This window comes from Etheostoma cragini, chromosome 8 (genome assembly GCF_013103735.1).
Source record: "Etheostoma cragini isolate CJK2018 chromosome 8, CSU_Ecrag_1.0, whole genome shotgun sequence".
Classification (NCBI taxonomy): domain Eukaryota; kingdom Metazoa; phylum Chordata; class Actinopteri; order Perciformes; family Percidae; genus Etheostoma; species Etheostoma cragini.
In genome coordinates this window covers 27,216,588-27,235,444 of record NC_048414.1, presented here as the reverse complement: position 1 = coordinate 27,235,444, position 18,857 = coordinate 27,216,588, and the positions used below count along the sequence as shown (strand labels likewise).

Genomic DNA, 18,857 nt, shown 5'->3' with positions numbered 1-18,857 from the left:
GGGGGTCAAACCGTTCTGAATGAAGTATTGACGTGCTGCAGAGACGTCCCGGCCGACAAATTATATCCTACAGACTAAAGAAAACATCTTTGTTTTGTACAGATCCTTGCAAAACATTACACTATAAATCAATATAATTATTTAGATTGTAATATGTGTCAATGAAAATGAGAATAATGATACAGAAATGATAATTCCCTCAAATATCGTGAATTGTATTGCAATATCAGTCAAAATTAATCGCAATTAAATCATTTCCTCAAATCGTGCCGCCCTATCTGACACAGTTCTTAAAAAAGGCTAATGCTGCAGACTGAGGCCCACTGGCATAAAAACCAAATAAGGGCTCACATGCTTTGAGTCACGCATGGCTCACATCCTGTTGGCATCAGAGAGGGCAGTCAGATTGTTATTCAAAAAAACATTCAAGTCCCTGAAAGCTTTCTACAAATAAAAGTTCACTTCGCACCCATTTCTCTTAGTCAAACTGTGCAGCTGGATTCAGCAGTTCAAAGATCAAACTTCTACAGCAAGGCGAAAAGTTAACAATTTCCCTTAATTTGGCAAAGATGAAAATATACACCAAATGGGATGTTATCATTAATACACTAATCGGACAAGAGTTTTAGGTGAGAAAGTCCTGTGTATCCAACCCCCCATTTTTGAAATACCCTGGTTGTAAATGGGCACGATTGGTCGACTCACTAGGACTTGATCTCTCACATCAGAAATCAAACCATTTGAACACAAGAACACAGAGCAGAGAGAGAGTGCCAGAATGAACAAGAAAAGAAAAGAAATGATGAGGGGGGAGTGGGATCTTACATGCTCCTCATCACACAAAAGTACACTAACAGTGCTGTCACCTTTCCATTGCTTCTTCCTCAAATCACAAGCAGTGGTTCACACATTAGAATGTGCTCCATGCTATGGGCTTGTGGACATGCATGTACGGCTAAGAGAAAAAACTCACCATTATACAGATTTTGACAATATGTGGACTGATATGTACTGAGATAATTAGATCCTGTGGAACCCATAAGCATATGACTACAAACATGCACACTCACAAACACATTAACCTGTCTCCTTCAATGTCCTCCATATGCATTTACAAGCAATGATGCGCAAAAATTAATGAAATGAGTGCATCTTTAAATGTGAGGAAATGGCTTGAGATAATGTGTACTTGCCAATAGCGACCTGCACATCTGCTTACATTACATTGAAAACAAAAACAATATGAGGGGAGGGGGGTGTGTGTGCAAATGACAGTACAACAATGACCACCAGACATCTGGTAGAGGATGAGAGCCAAATCCAGCTGGAGATCACTGTTTGTAACCTCCCCCACTTCATGTATGAGTCGCCCAGTTAACCCTCCAAATGGGACCACGCATGGCATGACATGACATATACAGACCAGGAACTGGCCTACTTTTGGACGTATGTTGTCTGTGTTCTGGGCTGTGTAGGGTAAAAGCCAGCTTTCTTCAATGACGAGAACTATGTCTCCCTTAAGAAGTAAATACATAACCTGGAATGCTGTCTTGATCCCAATTATAGTTCCTGATTCTGACACATGTCTCGTACCTGCTATGTAACGAAACGCATTAATACAAATGCGGAACTTAAGGATGTCAATGAAACAGACTGAGAGGAAGATGCATACGCAGCCAAACATTAAACATATGCTTGTAGTGTGTAACCAAAAAAATAAGAACAGAGAGACGGTTCACGTTACTCGCCATCCTAGTCAGGGTTTACATGCCATTAAACAGCTGGAAACTAAGCCCGTAAAGAGTGATGCAAAATTAGAAATACCCCTAGAGAAGCGCTCGGTCACTGTTACCACAGAGGGTTTGTTAAGCTAGCTATTACAGTAAAATGTATCTGTTCTTAGAACAGGAACCAGCATAAATCTTCATTTCTATAAGTCACGTGCACATGGGACACCCCAATCTTACGTTCCACAGCTCTACACGAGCGAGTAGCCGATACAATTATTGCTTAATTTCCTGGTTTGTTGTGGATTAGGCGAGTTGTAAAAAACACAAAAGGACCAGATAAGGAGATTCACGCGACAAGTCCTTTGTTGCCACCCACGTTTCCAGCGTTAGCGTTAATTGTAAAGTGAGTGAAGACTGAGGAGTAGCTATTAGAGAAGATAACGTCCATAACGTTTGTTGCTGCTTACCTTTTGGGGTGACTTCCCTTATTCTGCTGTGCGGTACATACAAGTAGAAACAAAATCCACTATTCGCATTATTTCTTTATCTTATTGTCCAGGTAAGCTGTCGCCAAAATACCGTCACTGCGCTGAAGGTTTGTCCCCGACTGTCGACTAGTTTCGCTGAAATCAATGCTGGTCAAACGGACGCACACCCAGGTCCACATGCCGCGAGCTGGCAGCTGCTGTTGTGACACTGGCAGACCAGTGACAGTACGACGCACGCGCACGAGCGAGTGGCGGGAGGCTAGCATGGAGGCGAGTCTCAACTGAAGAAGGACGGTTTGAGCATAGTTTCCGTGTAATGTGGAGGAACTGACCCAAACGAGGGTTAGCTATCATTTTTATTACTAGTGTCTTACTTAAATATAAGCAATCAGAGAGTTCAACTACTTCCTCCATATTTTGCATTGTTATTAAGTTCCAGTTTTGCTAGCTAATTAATTCCTCATACTAACGCGATAGTGAGTTAACATTAGCTGAATGATGCTTAGCTAACGCTAGCTCGTGTTAGCTTATTAGCTACATGTTATTTAGGCATTTAGTAAAGACCTAACGAGTCATTAACTTTAAAATAAATAGTTGCAGGGAAAGATAATCGAATGAATAAACTGTGTGACACACATGGCCACAGTGCGCCCTCTTTTGGATAAGCACTAGATATACAGGCAGTGGTGTAATCTAATGATACGATGGTATACACTGTATGTCCACTAGAAAAGGTGTGTGTGTGTGTGTGTGTGATTTATAAAGTTATTCTAAACTAATAAATGGAGATACATCTTAATCCGGCTACATTTAGAATTTAGCAATAATCTAGCTAACATTACCAGACAAGGACAGACACAGACAGACAGAGAGAAAGCCTACTCTACTGGATGTGTTAACATCATGATATAAGGGGGTGGACACAATATGAAATATAAACATCTGTACAGTATATTAAAATATATTACAATTAATAGGAAAACTATTACGTTTATATGTTGTAAATAACATGTGTTGTTTTTCTTGACACATAAACCTTATTGAATCAAATTTGGTGTATACCTTAACATATTAAAAAGAGAATAAACAAGGTAAATTAATGCTACAGTCAAGAACAGGATCATGGACTTGATGATGGCAGTGTAGAAGTGCACCGTCATTGTCTTTGGCAGGTCAAACTTATTCAGCTGCAGCAGGAAGTACATCTTCTGTTGTGCCTTTTTGATGAGGGAGCCCAAGAAGCGGGTGGACTCTGGGCAGGCTGTGGTTGGTGGATGGGATTAAAGGGGATGGTATCAGGACTGTCCCGTTGGGAGGTGGGGCTAGAGGGCTGGGGCTTGTGATGGATGGGGTCATATTGAATGACGTCAGGACTTTACTATTGTCTGTCAAAGCGTAAAGACTCGTTCAGTTAGTTTGCTAGGTGCAGCTTGTCAAAGGAGTCTGGGCTTTGGGTTTTTAGATATACAGGGGGTGTTACGGAGCACTGTAGTGTATCACATGTTTTACTTTCTTTGTTGTCTCTATATGGGGGATGCGGAATGTTTGTCAATGAAACTTAACATGTGAGCAGAGCATTTGTTGCGAGGCAGTTGTGCAAGTGTTGCTCTTATAATGCTGACTACCTAAGTGATAAGTGTTGCTCTGATAATGCTGACTCCCTCCATTGCAGAAACTGCACAACCTGAGATTATTGGATTTCTTGCTAACTGGGTTGCCTGACAATAAGTATACTTTAAAACACTGTTAATTTGTCAACCATCAGAGATTTTGCCATGCAGTTTATACCGTGGTAGAACTCCCTATAGTATCACTAAGTGACTTTACTATACAATTGTAGGAAATGTTGCAAATCAATGGGCAAGACTGCTTTGTTGAAAGTGTTGGATGTTTATATGATTTTTTCCAGTATAACATTGCTGAATTAACCAAAAACAGACATTCCCGTGGGGCTGAGCTACTGCCACCATAAATATATGGTGGCAGTAGCTCAGTCTGTGGGGAGTTGGCTTGGGAACTGGAGGGTTGTTTGTTCAAGTCCATATATGAACCAAAGTATGGTGGTGGACTGGTAGCTGGAGAGGTGCTAGTTCACCTCCTGGGCATTGTCATGGTGCTTTTGAGCAAGGCACCGAACCGAATTTGGTGCATGTACAGGTACTGACCATGTGTGTGTAATTCAGGCCTGTGTGTAATAACAACAGAGTGTAATTTGCAATTTCCCCTTGTGGGACTAATAATAGGATACATTATTATTACTATTATTATTTGATTTAGCAGATGTTCTTAATATTGTGTCCATCCATCCGTACAATTTAACAATCTGGGTACATGGAGTACTGGGTACAATGGCATGCTCTTGTCTGTGACGTAATTTCCATTCGTTCAACATTTTCTATAGCACTGTTCCAAAAGATACCTCAAGAGGGCGCTGTTTCTACTAGGACGTGTTCTGCGGGCCACTTGACTAAAAAGGGGCCGGCTGTGTATACAAGTCTGTCCTCTCATTCATGAGTGTATAGCAGTCCCCGCCGAGTCGCCAGCCAGGCCGTGTCACATCCTCGTCAAAACAGATAGCTCTGTTCTCTAATACGGTTGGAAAGGGTTGGTGAGTACTAGTTCTCCTTTTTAGTACGTATCTCAGCATCGTCTTGATTCTCTGTATCGGCAGTTTTGGAAAGAGCTGTGGATAAAAAGACTGCAGGGGGTTTTTGACAAGGAACGAAATCCCGAGAAGCTAAACAAAACCCATTTTGAAAGCTGTGGTTTTCTCAGTGCAGTTAGCGTTTCTGTTAGTATGTTGCATTTCTTCGTCGGCGCAGTGGCCAGGACGCGGTGCGATGTTTACATGACGTACCGTAGCTTGTCTCACCTTCGCATTGAAATAACCGGGCGGCTGGGTGCTTCTTTGGCCTGTAGCATTCAGATATGAAGTTTACAGGCAAATCTTGACTTACGAAAGTCAGAACTTAACTGTCTTTACATTCGCACCCATTCACTTGGTTATTAACAGCAGGTTGTGGAAATATGTTGAAAAGGACTCTACATAATATCTGCATTCAACATTTGAATCATCTGTTATGACTTTACTTTTTTTTTTGTATTGCACTCGTTTATTGAACGATCATCGTAGGGGAGCACTGCTGCGTTGTTCATAACGTCAATGTAGGCAAAAGTCCAAATAAAGGTCATCCATTGACAACTACCTGGCAACTAAACACTACATATATAGTTATTTTAATTCAATAATAAAATAGTATAGTACGTCTGTGCCTTATGTAGTGGGATAGTGGCAAAATAGAAATTTAGACAAGGTGTGTAAATGTCACCTGCCAGTGAAGGTCAGTGAAAGCTGATATGCCTGGTGTCCTATTTGTAACAGCATCATAAAAGTGGATATAACACACTTCATTTGTTTACATGTGACTGAAAGCGCAGGACTATGTTGTAAAACCAAAAAAAAATAGTTAATAGTTTGTTGACACCGGGCGGTGCACACTAGTGACCCAGTTCCTCCTTGAGCACGTGGGCAGTATAATTGATGTAATACAAAAATAAATGTGTCCCTGGTGTATTTGTCGGAAATGAATTTGTGTGATTAGTATTTGAAGTGTTTGTTAGTGGCAACTGGAAACAGGCTCAATGGGGTGTATGATGTGACGTTTGCGGTCAGAAGCATAACGCAGACACGCAGCGTTAAATGGGTTAGTTGACGTGAGTGGTTTACGCTAGACAAGCTTTCTTGCGTTATATCTACAAAAAATGGACTAACGCCAACAAGGCCTATACAATAAAAATAATACCAAACAAATGATATGTTTTCGGTGGCTTCATTGTGAGCACATTGGGCTATGCTGGGTTGCATAGGAGGATTTGTGAGTAGTCTACTATTGTTGCCAGTTTCTTGTTTTACCTTGTATCTAAGCGGCGCAGCGCTGCGACCTTTCCCCTAGTTTCTGCAGCACAGGGTGGATCATGTGGTGTTGGAAAGTAGCTGGGGGAGGGGACTATCTGCTAAAACACTGCTCTGTGGCTGGGCTCCTTCCGAGGACTAAACAGCATAAGTCACTGGGACTGGAAACGTAGAAACGAAGCGACGTGTCCTGCTTTCAAAGTGCTTCTGTCGAATGAAATAAAAATGGACTCTGCAAAGAAAAGAAAAAAAGCAAGAAGAGCTTTGCAGGGACACGCTGCTGTAGTCTTAGCGAAAAAGGAAAGTGAAAACCTAATGCTGCTAGGCATTACCATCCATGACCAACAGGACTGCGAAACCACTGGTTTAACGATCAACGTAATCAACGGACAATTTTATACTTTCCCAGTCTTTCAGTGCAGTTACTTAATGTTTTTTTCTGGGCCTCTCAAACCATGCAAAATCCTGTTCGTTTTGTAGGTTTAAATCCCTGTCACATACGTAAATGTCTAGGCAAAGCATATGTTAGGGTTTCGATTTCCTATCAAGTCACATCCCACAAGAGGATGATAAGAATGATATCTCCAAAAGATAAATGCATAGATATTTTAATGTATACATAAGTCATTTGCTCATTCACATATCATTTAAAGTGGCACATTGTACTGAACGGATTTGTATTACACATACAGGAACCTTCATAATGCTGACTGCCTTGCCTCATTCATTAAAAATACCAAATAAATCTTTATGTTTGAAGCCTTATTGCTTCCCTAATTAAAAAAAGACAAGAAGTCTGCAGTAATAGATACCAGGTAAGACATGTATTTATGAGACCAACTTGCCAAAATATGAGCCTTAGATCACACTTTGCTTTTATCAAGTTTATTTCCACGAGCTCCCATTATTGAGAAGATTGTGTGTCAAGAAGTCTTATCTATTATGTAGTTGATTGTAGCAGTGCAAAAAACAGACATTGGTATGTTACTTCTGCAGGCTTACAGTTATTCCCCGCTAAACATTAACTTCATCATCATCGGAATGCTTTAATGATCCCCTCAGTGAACTTTTTTTAGTCTCTCCGCTCACTTTCCAAATTAAAATAATTACATTCTAAAATTGCATTGTAACAGTAGTTAAACATGTAATAGCTCCCTTACGATTTGCAAATTTAAAATTAAAAGGAACTTCTTGTTTAGAATAAAATAGTTTGCCTTATTTTTTACTAGAAATAGGCAGCTTCCTTGTAGAAAAATATAGAAGCCAACCAATTCAGTGATAAGTAACAGTGACCCAACAGTCACCTTCAAGTGCATTCCTTTGGTGCCCGCTTTCAGGATGCAGTTTAGTTTATATAGTATATTGTATGTACTGTATATAGTACCCATAGAAAAAAAACATGCACATGAAGCTGATTCGTGAAGGACATCCTTCTTTTTTATTTCAAACATTAAAATGCTAATAGTTAAAAATGTGGACTGGGAAGAGATGCTTTTGTCCCAATTCGGTTCTTTCATGATACATGGGTGCCAATTTTTATAACCCTATTTATAAATCCCCTTAAGTTTCAGTGCAGGCTTACATGTGACAGCTTTTCATAAAGGATCAAAATTGGAAGACTACAGCCACATTTCCACCTTGTTTTAAAATCCAATCTAGAGTGATCCGATCACAAGAGGACATGTCATGGACACTTGACACCTTTAATGCTGTAACAGTTTTACCTTTAAACCTGTATGCTTGTTCTTCAGAGTACGTCTGCAGTTATCCATTGAAATCAGTATTAACTCTAAGTCAGTGCTGTTTTCACATTCAAAAATAATCCTTTCCCAGTCAGTGAACGTTTTCCTCTAAAGAGCTTAAATTGATTTTGAAATGTGGCAACCTGAAATTCTGCAAAGGAATAAAGATTATTGAGTTAGTAGAACTGTCACAGGAGCTGATCAATAAGAAAGGTATTTTTTATTGTTTACCAATTATTTACAGTCTTATTCATATTTAAGGTTGTGGTGACTGTACATTGATGTTTGTTGTGATACGATGATTCTTTAGTTTAGTTGGCTGTTTACTTAGCTTTGTAATGAATTTCCTATACCACCCACAATAACATAAACTGAGAAAAGACCTTATTGACCTACTTAAACTTTGTTGAACCCTCAGTGACCCTGTAAGGTAGTAGCCACCATGGCAGAAGCTCACCAGGCCGTGGCCTTCCAGTTCACCGTTACCCCTGATGGTATCGACCTCCAGCTGTGCCACGAGGCTCTACGCCAGATCTACCTCTCTGGTCTCCACTCCTGGAAAAAAAGGTTCATTCGCTTCAAGGTGAGAGGTGCTAGACACATAGGAGATCAAAGTCCAGAGGGTTTCTGCATAGCATGTGGGGGTGTTTTTGAGCACAACACAAACAACCAGCAGTGCCTGTAACCTTCCTGTCCATTCTTTGTGTCCTCGCCTTTGGCCTAGTTGACTGTTTACACACCATCTGACTGAGTTACTCAAACCCAAACACCTGCTAGCAATTTCACACATTCCTCTGTGTTTACTTTCATTATTGATATCTCACATAGGTCAGCAGGATCCAAGACCTTGTGTTATAAAATTGATGATTATGATTCTTTTTCTGTGACTCTAATGACCTTTGTATCCTCCCATTTGGTTAACCATTCCACAGAATGGGGTAATGACTGGTGTGTACCCGGGCAGCCCTGCTGGCTTCATGGTAGTGGTTGTGTCCTACATGTCCTACAATAAATATAATCAGCTGGATCCCTCTCTGGGGTTGATTGCCAAACTGGGTCAACACATGCCCATCAGGTAAGGCCAATGATATGTGCTTGTATACATTTTTTCTAGAAGCAGACCAAGAAAGCCAAAAACCAATACAGAACACCATAGAACTGTATTTTTGTACAGACATAACCCCCATGTTAATTTGTTTACAAGTTGGCACAATGGTCGAAGCCTCTGTTTCTCTAGTATCTCCTACAGTGGCAGCTCTAGGTGTGGTAACATATTAAAAACAGGTTGTATCTAACAACTGTTCACCACACCTCATCTTCTTGTTTGCCAATAATGTTGAACATGTTTAGTGATTATATGCCAATATTTCCTTACAATCTAGAGCTTTTAATGACTCTCTTATCAACTGCCGGGGTTTTCCTCTCAAGTCAAGGACGTTGTTCATGAGGGTGTCACAAAGTTTGTTTTTTTTTCTCCCAGAAAAGTTCCACAGAACAAGCACGTATCTTGTGTAAGGTTCGAACACATTTTAGTGCTTCATTGCTTCAAGCACTGTTGCTTTCTGGCCGCATAATATTCGCTTTCTGTGTAAAAGTGTTCATGGCAAAAACAACAGTTTGAAATTGCTAATGTGCAAACATGAATGAAAAAACGTCACTTGTTTGTAAAGGCCTTTCAATTTCTAGTCCCATTAACTATAATTTCCCATACTTTGAATAAACAAAGTGTTAATTTGCTACTCTTATTTGGACCCCTTTTGTCTCCCCTTCTCTCTCCGTCCACAGTCGATACATGTCCACAGACAGCCAGCGGGTAGTAGGAGGAGTTCTGGTGGGCACGGGCCTGTGGGTCACCATAATCATGGTTATGAGGAATGTACTAAAGTGCCTGTTGTCATGGCATGGTTGGATGCAGGCTCGCCATGGTACCGTGTCCTGGTCTGTTCGTCTGTGGATGGTAAGACAATGAATGTGCTCCTCTGTTCAATTTGCTTTAGAGCAGATTCAGACAGGAATGTCTAGTGCCATTCTTTTCTCTATGAGTGAAGAAAGAAGTGTTTCTCATATGGAAGGCAGTCACAACTTTTGAGAGCCAGACCTATGAAAGGCAAGAGTTGGAACAAACTTTTAATGAACTAATAGCTACACAATTCTTGCTAACAAGGGCTTAAATATTCTAAATGAAACTGTAAAATGTACAGTGCTGAGCTGCCTTTTTACTTATGATACCGTATTATGCAAGGATGCGCTTGTTTCACTTGCTAATGTAATTTGATGTAAATTAACTGAAGCCTACTATGAATTGTTGTAGGACATAGATTTTCTTTTGACGTTGGCCTAAATAGGCTAAATACTACTAAGTCAAACTTCAGGTGACTATACTTCATCAGAGATCCCATACGATAAGTACTACTTTAGTCCTTAGGTCAACCCACTGGTTACGTGTCCACACTGGAGTGCAGATACCCGAACCTAGCCCGCCAGGACCCGATCACTCTAGTTTGCACTTTGTCTCAGACCCTGAAGGTTTCCAAGTGAAACATTAAATTGTAACTTTGTCCTCTCACCTCACCTTTATCTGTTCTTCTTCTCCAGTTATTAGTGAAGGTCTTCTCTGGCAGGAAGCCGATGCTCTACAGTTTCCAGAACTCTTTGCCACGGCTACCTGTTCCCAGTATCAAGGACACTTGCAGAAGGGTAATTTTGTGTTTTCACCTGTAATGTTACATCCTGTCTGAACTGGGGCACATTGCTTATTGTCCCTAATGGTGCAATCTTCTTTTTAAACTAATTAACCAATAAAGATAAAAGCTATTTAATACTACTGAATTGCATGCTCCGTCTGTCATGCTGCATAGGCGAGGGCTTCCTTTGTGCAAAAAAACGTTACTCAACTTTGTGCCCCTAGTCAAATCTATTCAGATTTCAGTAAGATTTCAAAAACAAAGTAGTTAAGTCTGGCATTTTAAATAAGATATACTTTTACATTACTTTACATGTCACTTAGCTGAAGCTTTTATCCAAAGCGACTTACAATTGCCATATTTAGAGGTTGCACAACTCTAGAGCAACTAGGGGTTCAATGTCTTTCTCAGAGACACATTGGTTAATGTATTGCAGAGGAATCAAACCCAGATCTCCCACACCAAAGGCATGTGTCCTATCCACTGCGCCAAGCAGTGTAGATTTTGATTTGTGTCAATTCCCACATCAGGTCACCTTCTTTGTGCATGGACTGTGTTGCCTGAGGCCTAGTTGCTTAACCAACTAACTGCCTGCCTTGCTCCCTCTGCCTTATCTGTAAGGGGAGAAAGAAGAGATGACTAGTTTTTCTGGGCTCTCTGTGCCGATGACCCTTTGCTTCACTCTTTGTGACTGTGTATCTTTGTGTTGACAGTACCTGGAGTCAGTGCGCCCACTGATGGATGATGAGAAGTATGAACGGATGGAGGGCTTGACTAAAGACTTTGAGAAGAACCTGGGGCCCAGATTGCAGTGGTACCTCAAACTCAAGTCCTGGTGGGCCTCCAACTACGTGAGTTAGAAAGAATTCCTCTCTCTTCTCTGCTCTTTTGTCAAAGTTTTGGACACTGTCCCAGAACTTAAATCAGCGTGGCTAATAATGTCAACCTCTTTTCCTTTCTCCTCTTCCTCTCTTTGTCTTACACAGGTTAGTGACTGGTGGGAAGAGTATATTTACCTTCGAGGCCGTGGGCCCATCATGGTTAACAGCAACTATTATGCCATGGTAAGACGTCTCCGCTTGTGTATTTGTTAGCAATGAGTTGTTTAAAGATTAGGCATTAAAGGAACACGCAACCATTGGTTGACATAGGGCTCATCACGGTCTCCCCTAGCTGTAGATAGGTGTGCAAATGCATTTTTGTCTCAGTACATGCATTGTTTTAGTCCGGTGCAACACCGGCAGCGCCGCCGCTTGTTAGCTTAGCAGAGTGAATGGAATCCTATGTTGCCAGTTAGCATGTTGTGAGTAAAAGTGAGCCAACAAAAAAACAACAGCTTATAATTACTTCTTGTGGCTTGTGTATTCACGAGTACAAATAGCAATGCAGATTAAGACTAGATTTCCTAAGCAAATATTGATTTGGGACTATATTGGGTGGAAGCACAGCCAAAGCACTGCTACATGGTGCCGAGATATCACGCAGCAACTCTGTTTGAGTACATGTCTAATATGGGTTGATCTAACGTAAAATAACCATACATCATGTTTACAGTAATCAATTACTCTGTGGACAGCTGTTTATTGGGTCCATTCAGTGTTTTTCCCAGTTGACTTTATCACACCGGGGAAAATTAGTCAAGGACTCCAGTATGCCTCACTCCCTCGCGCTGTTGAGTGATCGCAACCTCCTCCTCCTCCTCTCGTTCTTTTTCCAATGCATGCAGCTTCTCTTCTGAAATCTCTGGTTCATAGAGATATGCTTCTGGATCTGGACTGTCTGAGAAGTCACCCTCTTCGTCTCTCACAAAATCCTCCATGTTCATCTTATGTTAACAGAAGTTAGTGGGTTTAAGGTGCTGCGTAATCTCTGTGCCCATGTAGCAGCACTTCAGCTGGGCTTCCACCCAGTATAGTCCCAAGTCAATATCTGCCTAGGAAATCGTCTAGTCTTAATCTACATTGCTGTTTGTACTCATGAATTCGCAGGCCACAAGAACCACGCTAAGCTAACTTGCCGCGGCGCTGCCAGTGTTGCACCGGACTAAAACAATGCATGCATTGAGACAAAACATATGTTGTCCCACCTACATACAGCTAGGGGAGAGCGTGATAAGCCCTTTTTCAACAAACAGTGGTGTATTCCTTTAAGCATCTCCATGTAGCTTGTGATTTATTCTTTTAAAGTGTGTGTTAAGTAGTTTATTTTTTGACACCAGACTTGATTCCAAAACCTTTCAATACTTTTGTGTGACACATTTGCAGCTCTGTATCTGTACCAGTATTTTACTGGTGTAAGACTGGTCATCGTGCACGTGACAGTTGTACACAGTTGGGTAGCAAATTGTTTTCTATGTAAGGTAGGGACACGCAGTTGGCGGCATAGACCCCATGCATCTGTGTCTATGGGGAACTCATTACAAGTACAGTCTTACAGTCTTGAGATTTTCAGCATCTTGGCTGGCAAAGCTACAATCACTGTTTTACAATGTGTCTTCACTTTTACTTGTTGCTCCAATTCTGTATCAGATTTGTGATCATGGACCTAGTGTACTCAACGGAAAAGCTATCCAGCACTGAGGGTCTATAAAAGGGACTCAAACCCACAGCTCCCTCTGTATGTTTCTGCCTGAATGAATAAGTAAGCAGGACTGCCACTATAATAGAGCTGGCATAAGTCACTGCTCCTAGAGACAAACACATAACTTTGTGACCACTAACAAAACTGTGGTTTAGTGCACATCATTTTTGAAAATAAAAAGCTTGAAAATAGCAGGTCGTGATAGCTACTATGTGTGTATACAGTCCTTGACCGAAATAACAAATAATTGATCATTGTGTTCAGGGTGCTCTTCTGTTTACAAGTCACATGTTACCCCTTGGGTTTTTCAGGACGGTGTAACATTTTGGATAAAATGTGAGTTATGTATTACTATTAAGTCTTCTTTTTATCCCTTCAGGATTTCCTGTATGTGTACCCCACCTCCAACCAGGCTGCCAGGGCAGGCAATGCAATCCATGCTATCATGCTCTACAGGAGAAAACTGGACAGAGCCCAGATCAAACCAGTGAGTATAGTGTTACGATGGGTGCAGGGAATGAGGACCAAAATGCAGGGATAAAGCTGGCAGGCAAGAGGAGGTAAATGTCGAGTATTTATTGACAGAAAAAACGAAAGTCCAAACAAACTGAATGCAAAACAAAGTCCCTAAAAAAATCCAAAATGCAAAAATACCAAAAGGTACAGGGAAAAAAAGGAAAGCCAAAAACAGAGAACAGGGAGGAAAAAACTAATGGGGACAAAAAGGCCACAGGTACGGGAAGAAAAGGAAACTCCAGTGGGAATACACACACAAGTAAGCGGACTGAGTACAAACGAGACACAAAACGATCTGACAAGAAACAAAGGGAACACGAGAGACATCAGGAGAATCACATTAGGGCAGGGCAGGACAATCAGTGGGACAAGAAGTAAAACTGGAGACAAGACAGAGACCAGACTTCAAAATAAAACAGGAAACGGAACACATAGACACCCACAAGGAACACAAGACAGGAACAGCAACACAAGACCAAGGATAAAACCAAGACACAAACACCATGAGACAAGACAGAACCAAAAAAGAAGTAGAAAGAAAACAAAGCAAACACCCAAATCATAACATATAGAACTCCTCTGTTCCTTACACACTGGGATATAACTACATTATTACACCATTGGCCACATCAATCATATGTTAATATTTCCCTTTCTCATTTATGATTTATTGATCAGTAGCTCTTATCTCAATGGGTTTGTCTTTTAAGTTTACAATAAGAGATGCTTATCTTTCACAACCTTTCCATGTGTACTCTTAAAGTAAGTTTGTTATCTCACCAATAATTATGTAAATACTTGATATTATCCACAGCTCACTGTGTGTAACTTTGACTTAGGAGAAGCCATTTACTGTGCTTTTTGCTTGTTTTGATGTAGAGCGAAATCCCATGCAATTTCTTAAGGCTTACTAGTGAATAAAGCTTAGCGATTGCTGGGGATTTGACGACACGTGTGACATCTTTTCCTGCTCGTCTCTCAGTCTGTTTTTTGTTTACCAACCTGCATGATGCTTAAGTGCAAATTCGTTTTTACATTTGCACCCTCCTAACAAACATTGTACAACATGTTGCAAATATAAACCCTGTCCTAATGCAAAGACCAAATGTATGCATTGTACACACACCGATGCATTAGCTCGCTCTATAACACACTCACATTGGATTGTCTCTGTTTTACTGTTTTGTCCCTTCGCCGTGTCGGATGTGCGTTAGACATACTTGCTGGATAACAGGATTCCTCTGTGTTCGGCTCAATGGGAGCAGATGTTTAACACCACCCGCGTCCCTGGTTTGGAGACAGGTAAGAGGAGGGCACATCTTCGCCACGCCCTCTGAACCCCTACCCTGTCACCCTAGCTATTGCCACGGCAATAGCGATTGGAAACCCTAACTACTAGACTCATTCTCAACAGCACAGCCCTGAATCAATCTTACTTCTCATTGGCTTTTGTCAGTTTAATTTTAGGCATTTGGGAGAAATACATATTTAAATTTGTCAAGTGTCCATACGTAAAACATCTACATTTTAGTACAAATTCTGCTGCATACATCAGGGTTCTGCTGGTGGCATTGAGACGGCAGTTTTTGGACCCTACACTTTCCCTGGCAGTCTTCTCGGGTACCTTCTCCGATCCTCATTGCTCCCCCTTCCACTTCATCCATGCTCTTGTCCGTGTAGGTGTGCGTCTGCTGCCGCTCTCTGGGATTTTAGTGAATTAGTTTGTCATCTTTGTGTGTTTGACTCTCCCCTTTTGCTTTTCAGCTCATGCTCCAAAACACTATTCCCATGTGCTCAGCCCAATACGAGCAAATGTTCAACAGCAGTCGTGTCCCAGGTGTAGACACAGGTAGAGTCTTTAGCAGTGCTGCCTCCTCTACACTACTCTTACTGTACTTCTCCTTGGGACACTTGTCCATGTGTTTGAATTAGAACTAATATGACCTCCATGAATAATTAATGCATGTGTGGAGGTCTATGCACATCGAAGGACTACTTTGCATGTAACTAAACAGCAATAGTGTTTAAGACTTGTAAGACCTGGAAATGGCAAAAGAATTAGGCTGACATGAAAACTTAAAAAATAAATCCTCAACATATTTATAAAGGATATGCATTTGTAATATTTTAGATACATGGAGTTTGAAAAATTATAATATACTACCATCACTTTAACTCTAAATGGTTGGTGCTGATTTTGTTGTTGTCTAAAATAAATAAATGACTTCTGAGGGGCAGGTATTTCATGAAATGCTTATTAAAAGCAACATTGAAATGTGGGATTAAATGCTGTTGTCCGGTCATAGAAGAACAAAAATTATTTGTAACCTGCACGGTCCGTGTGGAAAGAGCCTCTAATGCACGATTTAACGCTTAGTCCTATAACCAAGACGAGTACCCCTTCCGTAAGAGAACCCTTGAACCCTTAAGACAAAGATGAGCTATGATGCAGACTAATTTATCTCTCTGGTTGTTGAGGACCGAAATGAAATAAATAGAAATGTATAAGAAAAAAAGTGAGACTCTGCGTTAAAAAATGTGTAACGGACTACTTTTGAATGAAATAGAATACAAACGGTCCGGCCGCCAGGCTGTAATTAGTCTGGCTCAACAGATGTAATTTGCTGGGATGTCCCTCTATCTCAACTGTTTATTTTGCAAGGGTGTCTGCTTCTGGGGTTTAGCGGCGCCCAGTAAAGTGGTGATTGATTTGAAGAAATACGAAACAAGCCATAGCGTTTTATCCCCTAACCCAGAATAGATAAGTCGGACCATACTCCAGGGCTGTGGAGATAGATCTGGCGATGAGAGACTCGGACGTTGTAGGTAAATTAAGCGTTTTTGGAGACAGAAAGATGGGTAATTACTGATCCTTGTAATATGGAAGATGTTTCTTAAAAATAAAAGTATTCCATAGAACTATTTTCTTATTGATGTTTCTAAACCCAGTTATTTTAAATAAAGGGCTCTCAGTGGCCAGTCCCCATGTTCATATTGGCATTGCTGGAGGTGGACGCCAAGTATTACCTGGATGTGAGGCGGTGGTTGTTCTTGTGGTTGGTCCTAGTGTAAGTGTTTGCTCCTTTGTCTTGTCTGTAACCGGGATAATGCTTGTTCAAACACCATGTGCATCACCAAAACAATATCGTAACTTTGCATCCGAAGCTTTTGAATTGGTTTCCCCGGGTTTTGCCAAGTGCTGTTCAAACAAACATTGTCTCAATTCATTGTATTACAAACCACCACCACCCTGTTCCTAAATTACTTTCCCTTTTCATCTCACTTCCCGCACTTCCCATTTCAAGCTGCTTTAGTTTTTGAACTGGACAGTAGTTCCTCTCATTATGTCATCCTAATTTCGAATTCAGTTGGTTTACTTTGACCTTCAAATTAACATAAGAAGGATATTCACCAAAATAAAAGGACTAGCCATCCAAAAAGTATTTTTTTGCTCTTATCAAAAATCTGCAGATGTTGTTGATATTACATAATTTCACCTCTGGGACCAAGATCTGGTTACTAACACCTATATTGTTCCCAGAATGAAATGCTGTGATATCCATACTCCATTCGAACTGCTGCCTTCTTTTTGAGATTTTCATTCTAGACAATTGTAAATTTATGATGCAACAAGATACATCTATTCTCCCTTATTCTTTCTATGTTCCTCTTATTCTCTCTCCTTACCATTGGTCCTTCTCTCCCAGACACCCTTCAGCACGTGAACGAAAGCAAACACATAGCTGTGTACCACAAGGGCCGTTTCTTCAAAGTGTGGATGTTTTATGATGGACGGCTACTGTTGCCACGGGAGATAGAGCAGCAGATGGAGAGGATCTTGGCCGACCAGTCTGAGCCATTGCCAGGAGAGGAGAAGCTGGCTGCACTAACTGCAGGGGAAAGGTGGGTGGCATTACAGAGCCAGCTATAGCCAGTATTCTTTAGGCCACACAGTTTACACTGTATTTTCACACAACAGGAAGTGAAGAAACACCGTACGTAGATTGACCGTTATGGCAATGATATGTTCCAGCGTTGATAAAGTGGGATAATTGGCATTCTACAATGATACAGTGGTAGCATATTGAAAACATACAGTCATAGATAAAGGTTAATAGTCCCTTCGAAAGAGGCAGAACTGACTATTAACAACCATTATTGCAATTTTGAGGCAGATATTAATATTCTAGATTTTTTTAACATGGGATAACAGTAAATTGTCTGATATTAAGCTTTTAAAATTAACATATACCGTACATTTTTTAATAAGGATCACTTAAATTTGATATTTAAGAATTACACCCAAGATATATACTGAGCAACACATTTTGCTGGTGAAAAATCAACAGTGCATTTGACAAACTATCTAATGGAAACACTTTCTATTGTCCTCAAACATGTATCTATACTATAATGCCAACCTTTACTATAAGGCTAGGAAAGGCTGTGGCAATGACCACAAAAATGTAAAGAAAAAGTACAGTACGTAGCTCCCACACATCACACCTTTCTCACTGAGGAGAAACTTGGAGGCATTAGTTACAAGTAGGCTTGACTCCTGTAAGATATTGCCTGAGACCTTATGGGGAAGAAAAGTTTAATGTGACATTCTGCAGGACACCATGGGCCAAGGCTCGCGAAACCTACTTTGCCCGAGGTAAGAACAAGCAATCACTGGACACCATTGAAAAAGCAGCCTTCTGTGTTACCCTTGATGACACCGAGCAGTGCTACGATGCAGACAACCCAGTCAAGTCTCTGGACAGCTATGCCAAGTCCCTCCTTCATGGAAAGTGCTACGACAGGTGGGACAGATAAACTTGATGTATTTAATTTCTGATTAATAAAGAGTTTTTGCGGTGAGTTCATATAGATATAAATTGAAGGTGTTTATTTTTTCTCGTTCAGGTGGTTTGATAAAACCTTTAACCTGATAATTTTCAAGAATGGCACCATGGGACTGAACGCAGAGCATTCCTGGGCAGATGCTCCAATTGTTGGCCATCTGTGGGAGGTACGTCACTGTCGCTTTTATCCAATAATTTCTCCTTTTTGTTGTTGTATTAAGCTATTAATTAAATCATGAGAAATAAAATCTCAGTTTATCTTTGAGTTTTATCGGGAAAAATAATACGATTTTTGGTTTAAATGAAAACAACAATCTGAACTAATACAACAGAATGGGGGGGGGGGGGGGGGGGGGG

General features: G+C 40.7%; 2 protein-coding genes across 6 annotated transcripts in view; one reads left to right on the top strand and one right to left on the bottom strand.

The window, feature by feature from the left end:
- Positions 1-2,451, bottom strand: part of si:dkeyp-19e1.3 (USP6 N-terminal-like protein) — a 24,647-nt gene extending 22,196 nt beyond the window's left edge. Inside the window, exons 1-2 of one of the 3 annotated variants that reach the window (XM_034879513.1) lie at positions 2,198-2,423; positions 974-1,027 (exon numbers count right to left, since the gene is read on the bottom strand). The gene's annotated coding sequence lies outside the window, so the exon portion shown is untranslated. Of the gene's footprint in view, positions 1-973; positions 1,028-2,197 lie in introns of all 3 variants that reach the window. The other 2 variants (XM_034879514.1, XM_034879512.1) reach the window with 2 other exon arrangements.
- Positions 2,452-2,459: 8 nt separating this feature from the next.
- cpt1ab (carnitine palmitoyltransferase 1Ab (liver)) overlaps positions 2,460-18,857 on the top strand; it is a 23,561-nt gene continuing 7,163 nt past the window's right edge. Inside the window, exons 1-13 of one of the 3 annotated variants that reach the window (XM_034879517.1) lie at positions 2,542-2,560; positions 4,620-4,826; positions 8,292-8,456; positions 8,806-8,948; positions 9,659-9,830; positions 10,469-10,570; positions 11,271-11,408; positions 11,544-11,621; positions 13,517-13,624; positions 15,418-15,502; positions 17,361-17,556; positions 18,270-18,458; positions 18,562-18,667. In XM_034879517.1, coding sequence (XP_034735408.1) covers positions 8,316-8,456; positions 8,806-8,948; positions 9,659-9,830; positions 10,469-10,570; positions 11,271-11,408; positions 11,544-11,621; positions 13,517-13,624; positions 15,418-15,502; positions 17,361-17,556; positions 18,270-18,458; positions 18,562-18,667 — 1,458 coding nt within the window. In that variant the 5' untranslated portion in view covers positions 2,542-2,560; positions 4,620-4,826; positions 8,292-8,315. Of the gene's footprint in view, positions 2,561-4,619; positions 4,827-8,291; positions 8,457-8,805; positions 8,949-9,658; positions 9,831-10,468; positions 10,571-11,270; positions 11,409-11,543; positions 11,622-13,516; positions 13,625-14,867; positions 14,956-15,417; positions 15,503-17,360; positions 17,557-18,269; positions 18,459-18,561; positions 18,668-18,857 lie in introns of all 3 variants that reach the window. The other 2 variants (XM_034879515.1, XM_034879516.1) reach the window with 2 other exon arrangements.